The sequence below is a fragment of the Myxocyprinus asiaticus genome, chromosome 16, assembly GCF_019703515.2.
Source record: "Myxocyprinus asiaticus isolate MX2 ecotype Aquarium Trade chromosome 16, UBuf_Myxa_2, whole genome shotgun sequence".
NCBI lineage: Eukaryota > Metazoa > Chordata > Actinopteri > Cypriniformes > Catostomidae > Myxocyprinus > Myxocyprinus asiaticus.
Window position 1 is genome coordinate 2,013,350 of NC_059359.1, and position 21,083 is coordinate 2,034,432.

Here is a 21,083-nt window from a genome sequence, read left to right on the forward strand (position 1 = left end):
GCCCTACCCGCCCAAAATAATGGATTACTAAGTAAATATTGATCAATGACATTTAATATTTTGATTTGCATCATTAGGGGCCAAGCACTGAAAGTGCGTAGACACCTATTGTATTCATTAGTGTTCTTCTTCTTCTTCTTCCTCCACCATTTTAGTCTATGGCAGCCCATAGAACCGTACATAAGAAAGTGGTGAAATTTGGCACAATGATAGAGGACACTCTGAACTATAACTGTTCCAAATATGGGGTCTCTAACGCAAACCCTCTAGCGCCACCAACTGTTCAAAATTTCACTTATGTTTATGCTCATAACTTTTGAAACTACTTTTGAAACTTCTCCTAGACCGCAAGTCCGTTTTTCACAAAATTTTTGGTGCATCATCTAGGGACACTGTGGACAAAAAGTTATTAAATGCTTTTTGATAGACCAAACCGTTCTCAATAAGTACTTCAACGAACATGACGGCGACCACGCCAAAATGGACGCATGGCTGTATCTTTGCAACGCCATAGCGTATTGACACGAAAATTGGTATATATCATAGCCATTATGACTGGAGGGGACCTGCACAGATTCAGCACAGTGCCACCTAGTGGTCAGGAGATATGAAAAATGGCTATTTTTGTGGCTTATAACTTCTGAATAATTTGGCCTAAAATTATGAGAATTGTCTCTTTAGATTCCTTGGGGTATACAGAGTTGACTAATACCCAATTTTCCTATGTCGGCCATACTGGGCGTCAGCAATTTAGAATTTTATCATAAAATGCTGTATTTTACAAACGCACTGGTGTACCATTACGAAACTCGTTATGCATCATCAGCACTATGCCCTGAGGGTACCTATAACGTTTTGAGGCAGCGTCACCTTGTGGTCAAAAGTTATAACAGAATGTTTAAAAATGTGTATAACTAGTTTGGCCTATCGTCTTGCAACTGCTCTCTGTAGATTTCTTGGGTCATGCCGAGTACAATAATCCCCAATTTTCCATGGTCGTTCATTCTTCCTGTCAGCCATTTTTAATTAAATTGGAAACATACTTTTTCGAACACCTGCTAGGCCGCAAGTCCGATTCGCACGAAATTTGTCATGTATCATCTAGGGACACTCATGACAAAATGTTATTAAAAGCTTTTCAATAAACCCAACGGTTCTCGTATAGCGCACCATCAAATTTGATGGCAAGATGCCAAAAAGCATCTGAGGCTGTATCTTGGCAATGCTTTGCAGTATTGACGTGAAACTTTGTATATGTCATTGTGACCAGACCCAGACAGCATCACATAAATTTGGTGACAGCACCATCTATTGGTCAAAAATTATAGTTAAAATTATTGTTACATTAGCAATTCTACCTACGGTATATTGTTTTATACTGCTTTTCTTAATGTCATAATCAGTGATGTCCAATCAAACTTTCTAACATGCCATTGCAGTGCTTGGTCCCATTATTGCTGCTTGCAGCTAGGGGTGTGCAATATGTATATATGGTGTACATGGTCACCACACAACAAGTTAAGCTAGCGTAGCTGCCTAAAAATGTATGACTGAAGTTAAAAATGAGTGAACAAATAGTGCCAGGAGACAAAATACAGACAGCACCAGCCTCGCAATGCTAGACGTGGGTCATCCTCACTCGCATGGAGGTTGTCGCAAAAAATTTTAATATCATGATAACAAGGGGCCTGGGTAGCTCAGCAAGTATTGACGCTGACTACCACCCCTGGAGTCACGAGTCTGAATCCAGGGCGTGCTGAGTGACTCCAGCCAGGTCTCCCAAGCAACCAAATTGGCCCGGTTGCTAGGGAGGGTAGAGTCACATGGGGTAACCTCCTCGTGGTCATGATTAGGGGTTCTCGCTCTCAATGGGGCGTGTGGTAAGTTGTGTGTGGATCGCGGAGAGTAGCATGAGCCTCCACATGCTGTGAGTCTCCACGGTGTCACGCATAACGAGTCACGTGATAAGATGCGTGGATTGACGGTCTCAGAAGCGGAGGCAACTGAGACTTGTCCTCCACCACCCGGATTGAGGTGAGTAACCGCGCCACCACAAGGACCTACTAAGTAGTGGGAATTGGGCATTCCAAATTGGGAGAAAAGGGAATACATGTTTTGTTTTTTTTATAATTAAAAAAAAAAAATCCTGATAACAAGAGCCAGCTAGTACAATATAAGACTTTTACAAACACATTTTTGAAGGATGCAAAAATACTTATCGTTATCGACGAAATCCCAGAAAATAGCGAGATATCCTTTTTTGTCAATATCGCACACCCCTACTTGCAGCTTTATTTATTTGTTTTTCTCTCTTCAGAAAAGTATTAACAAAATATACAATTTGTGGAACTTAGTTGATTTGATGGAATTACCCTATGAAATGTTGTCTCAGAAACAACTGAGACAAAGCTTACACTTCAACGAAACATAACTGAGAGCTACATTAAGTCGTCCCGAGCTATGAAAGAGCAACCTCTGACTGCAGTAAATTTTCCCTGTGGTCTATCCTGAGACACATTCTTAAAGAGTTTGTGTACAGCAGCCATTACTGATGGGAAACTGCCTTTTGTGGAGGCAAGGTTAATTAGAATACATAAATCTGAAAAAAAGCTATGTAAATTCCTGCTTTTGGTGACTTGTGTTTCCGGAGCAACAGGCTGTACGGGCCTCTCAAATACAGCTATCAAACTGTTAGTTTCCAAACACATAATTGTTAATCATACGCTACACTGCAAAGAATTATATTATTAATGTGTATTTTGTTCCATTGGCAGAGCTTTTCAAGTTTTTATAAAGCATGATACACCACACTACATTTAAGTAAAAATGTGAATAAAACTGACTTTAATTCAGAGGAACCATCATTTCATCCAAACACAAGGAAAAATAGCATTTAATTTACATAACAAATATAATTTATATGCTCCAATACAACAATAAAGTAATAAAAAAAAAAAAAAGCTATATTTCTCTAGATATATTTTTACTAAAATCATTTTGGTGACTGAACCAGGTGTGAAAAAACTACAACTTCACTTATCTATATTTTGTAACCCAGCTGAATATTAACCTTTGTGCGACCTTCGGGACATTTTTGTCTTTTTCATTTTTGTTTTTTCGATCATTTTGTCTGTGTTAAAGCCAACAGCATAAATTTGGCCAAAGGTGTGTATTTTTGGCAGAATTTCTATATTTGAACCTCAGTTCCTATAATACATCTATATTACACTGTGTACACAAAATAGTTACACTCAGGACCTTCAGGACAAAAATGTCCCCATTGAAACCCATTCAAACTGCAATATTTGATCCCACTGCCATTAAAGCATAAAATCATGAATTCTATGATATTATGCTTTCATTCTGGAGCCCTGGCTTCAAAATTTACATTTTAATATTTTCCAGCAGATGGCGCCATTTTTCTCATGTTTAGCCTATGGAGCAAATACAAGCTTTTTCCCTATTCTCTTTTTGCTGTATTATAGAGCACTGCAGGACAATTGAATAAATGATGCATCTAAAATTGTGTGTGTGTGTTGGTATGGATATCAGAGTGTGTTCTGTATGTGTGTACTGAGAAATGTGTGTGTGTGTGTGTGTAAAAAACTACAGTGGCATTATGTAAACAAACTGGCATTTAAAGGGTTAAAATCCTGAAAATGAATGAATATTTGGTAGTTAAGATCAGGACTGATGTTGGTTAAAAATAATTAACTCACTGAAAGATATAATAAATATATAATAATATATATAATATATAATATTAACATTTTTGTCTTTGAAGGACAAATGGTGATATTTTTTTTTGCCATTTTTACTTTATCTTCAACTGACTTTGTCAATCCTAAGAGGAGGGAGCAATGATAAATAGTTCAAAGTGTTAGTAAAATGATTTGAAACTTTTTTTTTTTAAATAGCGGGTTTTGGGGCCTGGGTATCTCAGCGAGTAAAGACGCTGACTACCACACCTGGAGTCGCGAGTTTATCACATTATAACGTTATAACGACCATGGACCACGACCATAACAACATTATAACGACCATGAGGAGGTTACCCCATGTGACTCTACCCTCCCTAGCAACTGGGCCAATTTGGTTGCTTAGGAGACCTGGCTGGAGTCACTCAGCACACCCTGGATTCAAACTCGCGACTCCAGGGGCGTGTGGTGAGTTGTGCATGGATGCTGTGGAGAATAGCGTGAAGCCTCCACATGCACTATGTCTTTGCGGTAACGTGCTCAACAAGCCACGTGATAAGATGTGCGGATTGACGGTCTCAGACGCGGAGGCAACTGAGATTCGTACTCTGCCAGCCGGATTGAGGCGAGTCACTATGCCACCACCAGGACTTAGAGCGCATTGGGAATTGGGCATTCCAAATTGGGGAGAAAAGGGGAGAAAATAATAATAAAAAAAAATAATAAAATAGTGGGTTTGGCAGCAGTGTTGGGGCAGCTGTTTGACAAGCTACAGGATACGTATAATTCAAAGTAGTTTAACTACAGAAAACGTAAAAGTAGTTACACTCCAACGCATTATTAAAATCTGGAAGGATAGTGGTGAACCGTCAGCTTTGCGGAAGAAATGTGGTCGGAAAAAAATCTTGAATGATCGTGATCAGAGATCACTAAAACGCTTAGAAAATCTAAGAGCATTTCCACACACACAATGAGACGAGAACTTACAGGATTGGGACTAAACAGCTGTGTGACCACAAGAAAGCCACTTGTTAGTGAGGCTAATCCGAAAAAGGAACTTAATTCGCTAGAGAGCATAAAGATTGGACTGTGGAGCAATGGAAAAAGATCATGTGGTCTGATGAGTCCAGAAGCGATGGGTGCTTCAGGGTAACAGGCCACTCTTCATGCATAGTGCCCACTGTACAAGCCTCTGGAGGCAGTGTGATGATCTGGGGTTGCTTCAATTGGTCAGGTTGAGGCTCAGTTATGTTATACGGCAATAAAATGAAGTCAGCTGACTACCTGAATGTACTGAATGACCAGGTTATCCCATCAATGGATTTTTTCATCCACGACAACACGGGCATATTCCAGGATGACAATGCCAAGATTTATCGGGCTTAAATTGTGAAAGAGTGGTTCAGGGAGCATGAGGAATCATTTTCACACATGAACTGGTCATCACAGAGTCCTGACCTTTACCCCATTGAAAGTCTTTGGGATGTGCTGGAGAAGACTTTAGGGAGTGGTTCGACTCTCCCGTCACCAATACAAGATCTCGGCCAAAATTAATGCAACTCTGGATGGAAATAAATGTTGTGACGTTGCATAAGGTTGTCGAAACTATGCCACGACGAATGCACGCCGTGATCAAATCTAAAGGTGGTCCAACGAAATATTAGAGCATGCAAGTTTTATTTTGGCCAGGCAGTGTATGAAAATACACAGAACTATTAGTTCACACTTTAAATATATCTTATAAAAAGTATATGTCAGAATTTTCAAAGCTCTGTGATTTTGGTTTTCTTTTGTGGCGGGCATGCATGTAAAGTAATGGTGATTGAGAGATATTCCTCAAAAGCCTGTTGTATCATATTTGATACATGGATTTCAAAGAGCGTTTTCAATAAAATAATATTCAAAATTTTAACCATGCACAAGTTGCTTATATAACAAATACTCATTTTAAAATATCAGTAACAATATATTCAATACTGTCACTTTTACTTTAAAATCAGCAAAGAGTTCACATAAAAAAAAGAGTGCATGCAATACAAAAGCAGACATTTTTGGAAATTTTTTAAAAATATTTTTCCATCATGAAATGCCCGTGAAATGTCCAGGTGGCAGCAGACATCTAGACAACAGGATTTTCAGCTAAATTTTGATTACGTTAATGATGCACAGGGTTTAGAAAATAGCCTATCAAATTTGATACAGGCGGCGTTATAGGGATAAATATACAACCCAATTACACTCAGGGGGTGTGCAATATAAACTTTGGCGTCACCTTGAACGTTACTTATACTGCACCTATTGTTTTTGCGCCCCTTACAGTGCTATGCCAGCACAGTTAACACCTGGTTCAAATGGACTGCACATGGTTAGTAAATAAGACTGAAATGCAACGTTTCGCAACTATTTAGCACATTCAGTATATTTTTAGTCACTTACTCTTTCCAGAAATCATCAACAAAAAAAACTGGCTAATATTCCAGAACCCTGGACCCTCACCAGTCCTCCAGCATTCGTCTGCTGCAGCCTGTCTGCCAGCCAAGCACAATGCCAGCTCTCCGTCTGCGAGTACGAGGGGGGGAGAAGGGTGCAGCAACAATGCAGCTTTGAATGCGTTTACACTGGCCCTGTGTGTCTGCTTACTGCCTCACACATTGTAGCTCTTTGTGGATGTTCACGAGACGTTTGAGGCCTGACACATTCACACAGACGTTTATAATCGTCTGATGACCCACCGGAAGGATGCAGGAGGTAAACGATGCTTGTGAATAAAATACATCTTTTGATTGAAGAAACACGTTGATGTTGAGTCAGAGCGGTTTCAGAATCAATATTTGAATCAGTGAACTGAAGTTGTCATTACTTTAAGAAATGAAGCAATGTTTGGTATACTTAAAATTCGTGAAACTCAAATCAGTATCATTACGGACAAGTTGTTCAAATGACAATGTGTAGTTTAAACAACATTTTCAAAAGTTATGATGTTATTTTGTGATAAATGATATTTTAATTAAAATATATTGTATTATTTTTATGCAAGTTATTTTATTTAAAAATAAAATGATTTATTTCTTTGTTTTTAAATGGACAGCTTGTTGCTGGAATCTTGATGTATCTTGTCTGGTTAGGACACGGTTTAAGATAAACAAAGAACAAATATAAGGACATGCATGTGGTAAAATACACTGGCTACCACCCCTGGAGTTCGCTAGTTCGCTAGTTCGAATCCCAGGGCATGCTGAGTGACTCCAGTCAGGTCTCCTAAGCAACCAAATTGGCCCGGTTGCTAGGGAGGGTAGAGTCACATGGGGTAACCTCCTCGTGGTCGCTATAATGTGGTTTGTTCTCGGTGGGGCGCATGGTGAATTGAGCGTGGTTGCCGCGGTGGATGGCGTGAAGCCTCCACACGCGCTGTGTCTCCGTGGCAACGCACTCAACAAGCCACGTGATAAGATGCGCGGGTTGACTGTCTCAGACGCGGAGGCAACTGGGATTCGTCCTCCGCCACCCGGACTGAGGCGAATCACTATGCGACCACGAGGACTTAAAAGCACATTAGGAATTGGGCAATCCAAATTGGGAGAAAAAGGGGAAAAATCCCCCAAAAAAATAAAAATAAAAAATAAGGACATGCATGTGTCTTACCTTTGGCTGTTTCCTGTGTGTGAAGAGGCGTCGGTTCCAAACCAGGACAGGACACGTGGGTTCCACAAGGACAAATAAAGAACAAAAGACAAAGTCAGCAGCATTCGTAGACTGTCTTAAAACTGGCAAAAAAAAAACCTGCTTTCCATCACACTCAACATGACAAAACAACGGCCTCGTTTCTGGGTCATTTCTTTGCCCTTCAAACATCATAAATGACTTTAAAGCTGATTAAAGCTTAAGTAACTTTTTCAGTGTTAAAATACTTTCTTCTATTCCACCTTAATATGCAGACAACTACAGTCAATGGCAAGAAAAAGTATGTGAACCCTTTGGAATTAGCTGGTTTTTGCATTAATTGGACATAAAATTTGATCTCATTTTCATCAAAGTCACACATACAGACAAACACAATGTGCTTAAGCTAACAACACACAAACGATTATAATCTTTCATGTCTTTACTGAACACATCCTATTAAACATTCACAGTGCTTTGGAAAAAGTAAGTGAACCCTTGGATTTAATAACTGGTCGATCCTGCTTTGGCAGCAATAACATCAACCAAGCGTTTCCGGTAGCTGCGGATTAAACCTGCACAACGTTCAGAAGAAATTTTGGATCATTCCTCCTTACAGAACTGCTTCAGCTCAGCCATATTCTCAGGATATCTGGTGTGAACGGCTCTCCTGAGGTCATTCCACAGCATCTCTATTGGGTTAAGGTCTGGGCTCTGACTAGGACACTCCAAAAGATGGATTTTCTTTTTTTAAGCCGTTCTGTAGTGGATTTACTTCGATGTTTAGGGTCATTGTCCTGCTGCATCTCTCAACTTCTACTGAGCTTCAGCTGGCACACATCCACCCTGACATTATCCTGTAGGATATCTTGATAAACTTGGGAATTCATTTTTCCCCTCGATGATGGCAAGCGGGCCAGGCCCCATAGCAGCAATGCAGCCCCAAATCATGATGCTCCCTCCACCGTACTTCACCGCTGGGATGATGTTTTCATATTGGTATGCAGTGCCCTTTTTTATATGTAGTGATGCGTGTTCTTCCCAAACAATTCAACCTTAGTTTCATCAGGCCACAAAACATTTTCCCAGTAGTGTTGTGGACTGTCAAGGTGGTCTTTGGCAAACTTCAGGTGTACAGCAATGTTTTTGTTGGAAAGCAGTAGCTTTCTTCATAGTGTCCTGCCATGAATACCATACCTGTTTAATGTTTTCTGTACAGTTGACTCATGAACAGAGATGTTCACCAGTTCCAATGATTCCTTCAAGTCTTTATCTGTCACTCTAGGGTCCTTTTTTACCTCATTGAGCATTCTGCGGTGTGCCCTTTGAGTCATCTTGGCTGGACGGCCACTTCTAGAGAGAGTACCTATAGTACTAAATCATCTCCATTTATAGACAATTTGTCTAACTGTGGACAGATGAATATCTAAGCTCTTCAAGATAACTTTATAACCCTTTCCAGCTTTATGCAAAGAAACAATTCTTGGTCGTAGGTCTTCTGAGATCTCTGTTTTGCAAGGCATGGTCCACGTCAGCAGATGCTTCTTGTGAATAGCAAACTCAAAATGTTTGAGTGCTTTTTATAAGTCAAAGTAGCTCTAACCCACACCTCCAATCTCATTTCATTAATTGGATGCCAGGTTTGCCAACTCCTCTAATTAGCTTTTGTTGATGTCATTAGCCTAGGGGTTCACATACTTTTTACAGCCTACACTGTGAATGTTTGTATGATATATTCAGTATGTACAAGAACAATACAGTAATTTGTGTCATTTGTTTAAAAACACTGTTTGTTTAAATTAGGTGAAGATCAAACCAGATTTTTAGACAAATTTATACATAAATGCAGGTAATTCCAAAGCGTTCACATGCTTTTTCTTGCCACTGCATAAGTAAGCCATTCATTGGTTAATTTTCTCGAAAACTGTAAACACTGTGTCTCTGTGGCACTATAAAAAATTCCTGTGTTTGTTTTGAGCAACCCGCTTAGAACCACCCCCAACAACGCTACTCAACCAATGCCTTGAGTTTGGAGGCGGGACTAAATGACTGTTTAAACAACAGCGGACAAGGGGCGTATTCAGAAAGCTGTTTTGAAAACATTGTTTATTTTTGCAATTCCGTTCAGTGGCGCTTGTGTCACAGAAATTACATCCTTCAGCTTTAATTGATGTCTTTACTGTCTCTTTGCATTCATGTAGTTGTTCATTGGGTTGCTCACTGGTATTTCCTGCTAGTGAACCTGTGAATGGACTCATAATACAGGCGCTGTAGCATGAGGACGAGAGAGATTTACCCTTGAATGTCGCAATAGCTCTGTTGTGTCAACTTCAGTAAAGCTTGTGGACTTTGCAGCTGGGGTTAGGTTAAGGCTACAACTCCCAAAACAGGACAAAACTCATACAACTGCTCTGCACGCAAGAATCATCGTAAGGAACAAAAAGGATGTGCGCAAAAACATATCCTCTGTTTCAAAACCTACTGAGCTCCCTTGCTGCCTACTACCTACATAGGCAGTATCCTTACAGAAATGGAAACTTATATGTGGAAACCTAATGAATTCATGAGGACTAACTGTAGAGTGCAAAAGTGCCCATCCACTTTTTTATCCATCTTGATTCCGGAAGTATTTTTCCGGAAATAAGTCATGAACCAAACCAACCAGCTCCAAGGTTAATCACAACATCACAAACTTTGATTAGAAGGAAAAAAAATGTTTGAAAATGAGACAAAAAGACAAAGATACAAGATTGTGTACTTCAATGAGGGAATGATCTACAATCCCATGAAGCTTTGCGAATGCGAAATTAAAAACAACAGGCAAAATATAAAACTATTGTTGTGAGCTATACATCTAAAGTATACTGCAAATAATATAAATATATATAGTTACAAATATTTAAGTAGTTTGCGGTCGCAGCAGAGCTGTTTTGACACTGTTTGTTCTGCTATTAAACAATTTTTTAAAAATGAAGATGAAATGGGGCCTGGGTAGCTCAGCAAGTAAAGACGCTGAATACCAACCCTGGAGTCGCGAGTTCGAATCCAGGTCGTGCTGAGTGACTCCAGCCAGGTCTCCTAAGCAACCAAATTGGCCCGGTTCCTAGGGAGGGTAGAGTCACATGGGGTAACCTCCTCGTGGTCACTATAATATGGTTCTCGCTCTCGGTGGGGCGCGTGGTGAGTTGTGCGTGGATGCTGCAGAGAATAGCGTGAAGCCTCCGCACGCGTTACGTCTCCGCGGTAACGCGCTCAACAAGGCACATGATAAGATGCGCGGATTGACGGTCTCAGACGCGGAGGCAACTGAGATTCATCCTCCACCACCCGGATTGTGGCGAGTCACTACGCCACCACGAGGACTTAGAGCGCATTGGGAATTGGGCATTCCACATTGGGGAGAAAAAATAAAAAAATAAAATAAAAATGAAGATGAAATAACGCTGACTGATGGCTTATACCACTGATTAACAACCTAGGAGCTCACAGCAGGGCTGTCTTTTTATGGTTATAAGTTATAATAATACAGTTAAAAAGTTAATAAAGTAATAAAGATATATAACATCATTAATAATCAATTTCAATATGGAAAAAACTGGACTTTTGCGTTCTATTAATTTCAATATTATTAATTAGCAATAGAAATATTGCTAAGTTAACAAAACGTTACTCTTATAAGGACAGAAACATAGCGCACAAAAACTGGGAAAAAGTTAGACTGAACTACTATTTTTATCAATCATTTTTAGCATTAAATGAATTATAAGCCTTTTCGATTACTTTTCCCGCCATCTTGGTCTATTTGACCCTAAAATACCAAGCTTCCTCCAAATGTCCACTTACTTCAAAGACCTCACAAATTACTTTCCCACACTGGATTCATGCAATCGCATTTGATTTACTAACTAAAAATAAAAACCTAAAGAACAGCTTGTTTTTTTTAACTGCACAAAGACTGCTAATAATAACCAGTACAACAGAGACATTCAACTTCATCGACAAGTGGGCCAGATGGAAAAAATCTTCGGGGCACACGGGCCAAGAAAGGATATTTTTATTGAAAAGCTTCTATCTCAGGGGTCGGCAACCTATGGCACACGGCCAATGGCCAATGCTGGCACACTGAGGGGTAATCACTGGCACGCCAGCAACGGCGAGAGAGGAGTAGACTATTTTATTCATATGAAATTCTGCACCTGCATTCCAATTTATATCTTGATTTCTTGAGCTGAATGGGAGGCTAAACAAATAGTTAAAATGTGACAAGACTGCAGTGTACCCAACAGACTCGTGCTGCGCGTGCAAGCCATTCGAGCATCACAAGCCGGCAGTGCTTCATGTTCGGTTAATCGTGCGAGTAAACGCACCCGCTTCGCTTCGGTCAAGCTGCGCAGATGACAGGCTACATTCTGTGTTTCATTTGTTTCTTTTTGCTTTCAGAACAACACGTGATGTAATAAGGAAAACACCACTATTAATCCTTGGGATTTCCAACCCAGCATACAGGTACACCCTCCTTAAACCATAATCACACTCAAAATTACATTAAACCATTAAAAGAGAAAACATAAACACACATCGTGAGTCTATTCAAAATATAAATATTGTTTAAGGAAATAAAGTTTTAGGATTTTGCAGGTGCGATTCACCGAAAAGGGCTAAAAAGTTGATCAGATTGTGATGTGCGAATGGCTTGCACGCTCAGCACGAGTCTCGTCACACTTTAATAGTATGTAGTCTCCCATTCAGCTGATGAAAACACGCTGTGTGATCATGAGGAAGGATTACATCAAGATGTAGACTGGAACGCAGGTGCGAAAAACTCCTCTCGCTGTTTTCTTTCATTACAGCACTTGAGATGCTCTGTGAAAATTCACATGCAGGATCATGCTTATATCATAATCAATGGGTTTTGCACAAGATTTTCACTGAAACTGTTATGCTGATAATATCATTTGTAATGAAAAATAAACGATTAAATCAGAAAAATTCACAAGTGGACTCAAACTTTGGAAAATTGCATACATTTGCATGTTTGTTTGTTTTTGAAGTATGCAACACATGCAAACTATATATATTTATCTCATTAAATCGCAGCCTTTGTGGTTTAATAATCACCCTAGGACATAACGTGATTGCAATTTGTGCAGGGTTAGGGTTGAGTGTTTAAGGAATGTCATTAGTAATTCAAATGGTATCAGTTTTTAATAACAGAGCATTTTTATGAGCACGAGTACAAGTACATGAGCACAGTATCGGACAAGATTCCGATACCAGTATCGGGACATCCCTCGCAATCAATTCACAACTATGATATTTGCCGCTGTGCAAGAAGAATAAAATTCAACTTAACTGCTGTCTATTCTCCTCTTATTTTCTAACTTTTGAAAAAAGTTGTATTCCCGAAAAGACTTCTTAAGTAAGTACATATTGTTCTTCATGAATTGCACCTAGGAGCATTCCTTTGAACTTTTTATAATCTATCCTAAGTAGTGATGGGACGATATGGCTATCTCACGATTCGGTTCAATATACGATACGAGGTTCACAATTCGATATAAACTCAATTCTATATAATAACACTTAAATGACAAAATATTTCAGCAGAAATTGTATTTTCTGAAAAATGATTGAGCAAAATGCTCATTGTAATTTCTCATGAAAATAAAGTACTTTAATACACAGTAGAAATGCTCAAAGTTTAAATCTTAAGAGTTTCTCTATTTTATTTTTTTATCATTTGTTTGTCATCATTATTATAATAAAAATGTAACTTTGTAAAAATACACAAATTCTACATTGTATTAATTAATATTATATCATGAAATTATATATATAATAATGATATGAGCTGTCACTGTTTGAAATAATGTGTAATAAATTATAAGTAATACATTGAGTTATTACATATATTCATTTGTATAAGAAATGCTAAAAAGCCTACTGTCACTTTAAGAGTTTAACGAGCGGCTCACAGTGTTCCGGTTCAGCGAACATCAACGAGAATCTCTCGGTTTCTATAGCGCATCCATGCTGTGTGAGATTAAAATGAACAGAACAGAAAGGATATTAAGACACATTATTCAATGAAAGTGGAGTCGCATCATCTTTGATGGACACACATTACATGGAGGAAACGATCCGCTTTAATCTCAAGCACTTTTCATCAAAACAAGGCGATTTTCCAGGTATTCCAGTACTTACATTTATTTTATTTTTTTCCAATTTGGAATGCCCAATTCCCTATGCGCTTTTAAGTCCTCGTGGACACGTAGTGATTCGCCTCAATCCGGGTGGCGGAGGACAAATCCCAGTTGCATCTGAGACCGCCAACCCGCGCATCTTATCACGTGGCTTGTTGCGATGGAGACTTAGTGCATGTGGAGGCTTCACGCCATCCACCACAGCATCCACGCTCAACTCACCACGCGCCTCACCAAGAACGAACCACATTATAGTGACCACGAGGAGGTTACCCCATGTGACTCTACCCTCCCTAGCAACCGGGCCAATTTGGTTGCTTAGGAGACCTGGCTGGAGTCACTCAGCACGCCCTGGGATTCAAACTAGCGTGCTAGCGAACTCCAGGGGTGGTAGCCAGCGTATTTTACCACTGAGCTACCCAGGCCCCCTCAGTACTTACATTTCTAAAAGCTAAATTCAAGCACTTTAAGGACCTCGTGTGAACCCTGTAAACACTGTCGAGAAAAAGAGAGAGATTATGATGTTTGACGGGTCATTTCATTTATGATCACATGGACAGAAAACAATGTTGCAAGTTATTTTTTTTTTGGTTCGCGATGTATCAAAATTCAATATATCATCCCATCCCCAATCCTAAGAAATGCAATGCCTTGGAACAGAATAGCGATGACATTCAGGACCTGCCAGAAGAAACAAAGCATCATGAGTGGTTTTGTGATACTCTAACTTGTTTCATACTGCATCTGAATTTCCTGGTATTCAGAATCGTTTCTGAATGCAAAAAAAAAAAAAACGTAAACACAAATAAACCCATACACAGTCGCCATATGCTAGTTCGCTCTTTCTGTGCCACTGCTAATCTGCGTTTAGAAGCAGAAATCAGAGGCATTGTGCCTCCAGCCCTCATTAGTGTGCATGAGACAGCCGGTGCAGAGAGCACAGAGGGGACGTGAATATGGGCCTCTAACTAGTGTACCGTCCAGCCACTAATCAGAACTGACAGAGCCAGTGGACTACAGCACCTCCTTACCTCACCGCAAACTACTGTACCATAACACGAGAGCTGCGAGAAATATTGAGTATTTACAATATATATTTACAATGATTTTTCTGGCAATATAAAATTAAGCAACATCAGAGCTGTTGTGAAAAAGAGAGCGTAGACAATACCAGCAGACCAAAGCAGAATCTGCAGAGTTTATGTTCACATTTCTGTGCTGATTTTAGGGGAAAATCTGTGGCATGGATTTACAGATAATGTAAATACACATGTATGACCTATATGTGTCCAGAAGTATGTAATGGGGAGAGTCCAACCTTAAATTCCACATATGATTTCAATTGTTCACTATACAGAGCAAGTCTTCTTGCACTGTAACATAAAAATGGACCACATTGCCTCAGGAGGATTTTCATGCTATTTGTAAATCACTCCTATATTTCACAGGAAAATTCTGTCATTTACTGATACTTACACTCATGTTGTTCTAAACCCAATGCTTATTATTTTTCTGTGGAACTAAAAAAGCAGCATTTTTAAAGATTATTTAAAATTATTTTAAGAAATAGAGTTATTTTCTATACAAGGCAACACTCCACAAATCACACACACAAAAAGGAAAAGACTGGTTATAAACATTTAGGTAACACTTTATTTTCCACAATAGGGTCCACAATAATGCACTAGTTAAGCATAAATAAGACATTTATTAACAATCAACTGAATGTAGAGTAAGACTATCTTAGCCATAAATTATTAAATGTCTTATTTTTGTGTAGAAAGTAATGTAATTAATGCTTTGTTCCAGGGATCTAATTTCAAGTTTACTAAACAATATTAAGCCAGTAATTAAGACTAACTAGTATCAGACCTTTTAAAAAATCTGTTACTAATAAATTACTAAAATCTTCTATTAAAGACAACTTGACTCTTGTTCTAAATAAAAAAAATAATTATCTATTCAACTTATTACATTTATTAGGTTGTATTCAAGTTTATTTAAATATATTTAGACAGTAATTATGACTACTGGTAATTTATATTGGTTTTACTAATAAACTGTTATAATTTTGTATTCACCCTTTAAGCTCGGATTGGTCTGCAAGAAAACAAAATATTTGTCACAATATTAATAACTACAGTCTTGACCAACACAAAATAGATATCGTTTGAAAGCTTAGAAGCTCTACTTTCCAATGCACGTACGCATTATGACCAAAACTGGACAAGAGCTTTGAAATTTGCAGACAAATCAGAAGTGAAAAAAAATTGCACTGTTCATATTATTGCAATCAGTAAAAACATCAAACTCGTCAAATAGCCAAGTGTCATATGCTGTTGGAAAGCTCTCAAAGAGTAGAATACAACCAGCCTATTTGTCCACACACAAGCTATTTGGATGCATAAGATCATTAGATAATCCACATGAAGCACAACGTTACATATGACCACCAGGAGATGGCGCCAAATACACGACACAAACTCAATGATGACTCAAATGACACAGAATGAAACTCATTCTGTGAAATCTCATTATTAAAATCATGTCTGCATGCTATGCAAACCTTTAGTCGTTGTGTTTGCATGTGCAATTAGTTCTTTTGTGCAATTTTTATGTTTTATTTGTTTGGAGATGTTTTTGGACACATGGAGACATTTTGGACACTATGATAATTTATATTTGTAATGTAATAACTTTTGATTGCTTTGTTGTATCAACACAAAATATTTCTCAGATACAGCCTTTAATTTTGGGTATGCCACAGAAATAGGAAATCTTTAAAAACACCTTCAGAGCTTAAAGGGTTAATGACTCTTAAACACCCTGTTCTAAAGTAACACTTTTACCTACAAGTTATTGGATTGTTTTGTACTTATTAGGTGGTATTTTAAGTTTATTATAACTATATTAAGAGAGAAACTATTATTAGTACTGGTTTTTACTAAATTGTTCCTAATGAACTGTTAATGAAAATTAATCTTAAAATAAGGAACATTTTATTCATTGTTTTTTTTATTTACATTTACTAGGGGTTTACATTATTTGCAGTAAAAAAAAAAAAAAAAAAGGTCAGTTTATTTTAAATGAAACATGTGCAATTGTTTTTTTTTTTTTTTTTTTTTATATATTTTAGCAATTTATTGAAAAAGCCCAATACTAATTAGTCTTAATTACTGGCTTAATGTTGTTTAGTAAATCTCTGAAATGGAGCATTAATTACATTACTTACTACACAAAAAGAAGACATTTAATGAGTTGTAAATTATAAGATAGCCTTAATCTACATTCTGTTAATCATTAATTAATGTCTTACTTATGCTTAACTAGTGCATTATTAAGGACCCTTAAAATAAAGTGTTATCAAAATAAAAATGTTGGTGTCAAATCTGGCACCATTTTTTAATGCGAACAAACTCGAATGAGATCTGAGCGCTTTGGAGGAAGGGAAGATTATCTGTATGAATAACGACTTATATTTCGGTCCATTTCTCAAAGAAAACTATCAAATGACTTCAGAAGTCTTAGAATAAAGAACACAAGTCTTTTGTACTACTTTTATACTTTGTGGAGCTTGACATTCATGGTAGTGTGGAAAACACATTCGCACGAACATTCTTCATGTAAATTTTGTGTTCCTTATAGGTTTAGAATACCATGAGGACGAGTAAATGATGACATTTTTGGGTGAACTATTCCTTTAAAGATAAACTACCAGAGTTGTGCAACTCTAATCCTACATTTCTACTAATTATTTCAGATTCAGCAGATTTAAACGTGCTGACAGCAAATGTCTTTTCGTCCAAGTGAATTTCATAACCAGAGACACATCTGCTGTATATTCTGAACCATTCAATGTTTGCACATTATTGTTCTGGATCAGGACTGGCATACTAGGAGACACTTAAAGTGTTACTGAAGCATAATGGAGTGGAATATTTGTTGCAGGATTAAGGTCAGTGGCTCAATATGTTGTACAGTTTTGCTGGTTGAAACTAGGGATGCACAGATGTATCGGCTGCCAATATTTAACAGCCAATTAATGACCAAATTAAAACCATCGGCAAATAGGTTTAAGCATGAAAACGCTGAAAAAAACGATGGTTCATTTTGTAAAAAATGATGGTTTCACTTTGTAAAACCTCTTTGAATTTAAATGCACAATCCAGAAATAATGATAGACACAGAATGTAGAAGGGTTGGCACTTCAAAGAACATGCAGTATTTAATTTTAATTTTTTCTCGTTCTCACATTAGTGAGGAAAAACCGTTGTTACGTGACATTTGTGAAAGCGGCACTTACCTATACATGATGAGGTAAAACCATCCAAACACTTTGAAAACAGCAAACTTTGACTTCTGAGATATTGGTATGGTATCCACTAATGCTGCACGATTGATTGAGTTAAGATTGAAATCACAATAAGGTCTTGCGCATTTACAAAAGCTTGAAAGGCTGCGTTAAAAAATAGACTGCAATCAGCTCTTCAGTCAGCATTGTGTAAGCATGCGGCACCCTCTAGTGGTCTAGACGGCATTTTCCATTATCCATTACACCACTGTAGAATTTAAAAGGCCGTTTTGTTCCTTTGGCAACTTTTTATTTTTAATTGATGTGGTTGACATTTCCCTGGAATTGCCCAACATAATAAAATTGCATAATATTAATTTGTGATGTTCTATTATATACAGTACAAACATGTAAAATGTGAGTTCTGTTGTTTTGAACTGCAAAAACAGACTTGCTAAAAATTTTAGAAGTATAAAATAACTTAATCTTACATCCATAGTTTTTTTATTATCATTTTATCTTCCATTTATCTTTCATTGTGGCTCTCTTTAAAATTTTGGCCTGCCGTGTGTTTAACAGATCCAATCCATGTTCAATGGAAACTACTTATTATTTGAACAAAAGCTGTTGTACTCTTTCTACATTTTTAAAACACAATTCCTGAGCAAAACCCATCTGATGATAAAATAAGGTAAGTGGAAAAATATCTGCATTAGTATCGGTCAATAGTTGTTACAGTCGGTCAAAAATGTTAATATACTAGTTAAAACTGCACAGATTGGCCCAATGGACAAAAACGCAATCCACTTGTTCTGTTCAGGATACTGGAGAAATCCTGCCCAATAGGGGTCTCCCTATAGGCTAAATCAAGAATGATGACTCTTATGAACTGGTTCCTTTTAATGAATCGGTCAAAAAGACTCACAGATCAGTGTTAAAGTCATGAGTTATCGGTTTGAATCAATCTACTAACTCACTCTGAATCAGTCAGAGCTGTTCTTGTCTTATTCACTGTCATTACTATCATCCTGTGAACCAGACACTTTTACTGTGTATAAGGAACTGAAATCAGAACCATAATTATTAAATTCCTGAAAATTCCCATCAGTTTCTCTCCACACAAATGTGGATTAATATGAGTGTACAGTGTATACTTACACCAGATGATAAACCTGCAGAAAATCAACAAATCACTGCTACCTAGAAATCACAAGAAATCAAAACGTTCCAAACAAGAGACGTTGCTACATCATTTCCAGACACTATTGGAGGAATGTCTGCAATCAGAGCAGACATTTGGTAATTTGGTAATCAGAGACAAACAAAAATATAATTTTTTTAAATGTCAAACTTATGTTGCTCAACAGCACCAAGTGAAATTACAAAGATTAATTATTGGTTGTTTATTGAGAGACTATCAACAGAAAGGACATGACAAGCCACATCAGGAAGGAAGCAGCTTGCCCTTCCCAAACAGTAATTAGTCTCACAACTAAAACAAAGCAAAGCTATGCTATCCCACCTCAAATTTCAGGCCAATGGCCAATCAAAAGCAAGATGATTTCATATTTCCACATGATTTTCACATTCCAAGGCATTAAAGGATTAGTTCACCCAAAAATTAAAATTCAGTCATTGTTTACTCACTCCTGTGTTGTTGTAACCCTATATGACTTTCTTTATTTTTCTCAACACAAAAGGAGAAATTGTGAAAAAAAATGTTGTGCTCAGTGATGTCATACAATGGCAGTTTATGGTGACCACCTCTTGAAGCTTCAAAAGAACACAAAAGTATAATTCAGAAGTCTAATAAATTATTCATGAGACTCATGATTGTTATGAAAGCATACAATAAGATTTGGTGAGAAACAAACTGAAATCTAATGTATTATTTAGTGAAAATGTTCATTGGCCGTTGATCTCTTGTGTGCGTTCATGATAGGGTTGAACAGTTCACACAGCCCCCTCGCGACATTGGGGCGTTCAAGTGAAAATTCGTTTTATCTAAAAACAGGTCCTCCACAGTGATAGTGAAAACAGAACACAACACAGCTGCACACAAAACAGAGAACAGAACTTACTAAACATGTCTGAAGAGTTTGTAGTCGAAGAATTGATGCATTTCTATGCCCAGCCTTATTTTTTTGAAAGTTTTTGGGCGTGTGCCAGTTCACAGTGGTGGAGTTACCCGCACGATGCGAAAATAGAAAACAAGCGATCGATATAATGTACCATTGCTCGTCACTGCTGGTTCAGACAAAAACTCTGATTAACATAGAGAATATACATTTTATCGTGTGTCGTTTGCCATCAGATTAGGACACAGTGTGACTGTGGCATCCTGTAGCCTCATCTATGTTTCTGTTTGATTTCCAAATACTCCGTTCATGCGGGCCAGTCCAGGAGCCGGCGGCTGTGTGCCCGTTGCATACGGTGCCCCAGCCCGTCTTGGAGGCATCCGTCATAACCATGATGTGCCTGGGGACCTGCTCTAGAGGAACCCCTGCCTGCAGAAATGCAAGGTCGGTCCAAGGGCTGAAGAGGCGGCGACAGATCGGCGTGACGACCACGCAATGTGTCCCGCGGCGCCATGCCCATCTCGGGACTCGAGTCTGAAGCCAGTGCTGAAGCGGTCTCATATGCATCAACCTGAGTGGTGTGGCCACAGCTGAGGATGCCATATGCCCCAGGAGCCTCTGAAAAATGTTCAGTGGAACCGCTGTCTTCTGTCTGAACACTTTCAGACAGTTCAGCACCGACTGTGCGCGCTCGTTCGCGAGGTGTGCTGTCGTCGAGACTGAGTCCAACTCCAAGCCGAGAAAAGAGATGCTCGGAACTGGGGAGAGCTTGCTCTTTTCCCAGTTGACCTGAAGCCCCAGTCGGATGAGGTGTGTGAGCACCAGGTCCCTATGCGCACACAACACATCCCGAGAGCGTACTAAGATTAGCCAGTTGTCGAGATAATTGAGGATGCGGATGCCCACTTCCCTTAGCGGGGCAAGGGCTGCCTCTGCGACCTTCGTGAAGATACGAGGGGACAGGCCGAAGGGGAGGACCTTGTACTGGTATATCTGGCCCTCAAAAGCAAACCGCAGGAAGGGTCTGTGTCGAGGTAAGACCGAGACGTGAAAGTACGTGTCCTTCAGGTCTACCTCCGTGAACCAATCTTGATTCCGGAGGCTCGCTAAAATGCGTTTTTGCGTCAGCATCTTGAACGGGAGTCTGTGCAAG

The 21,083-nt window shown here is 38.6% G+C and overlaps 1 protein-coding gene across 5 annotated transcripts in view; it reads right to left on the reverse strand.

The window, feature by feature from the left end:
- The window catches only part of kif13a (kinesin family member 13A), a 116,767-nt gene that overhangs the window by 73,202 nt on the left and 22,482 nt on the right, over nt 1–21,083 (reverse strand). For all 5 annotated transcript variants that reach the window (XM_051720170.1, XM_051720167.1, XM_051720168.1 and 2 more), the window contains exon 3: nt 7,341–7,353. In XM_051720170.1, the coding sequence (XP_051576130.1) occupies nt 7,341–7,353 (13 nt within the window). The remainder of the gene's footprint in view (nt 1–7,340; nt 7,354–21,083) is intronic.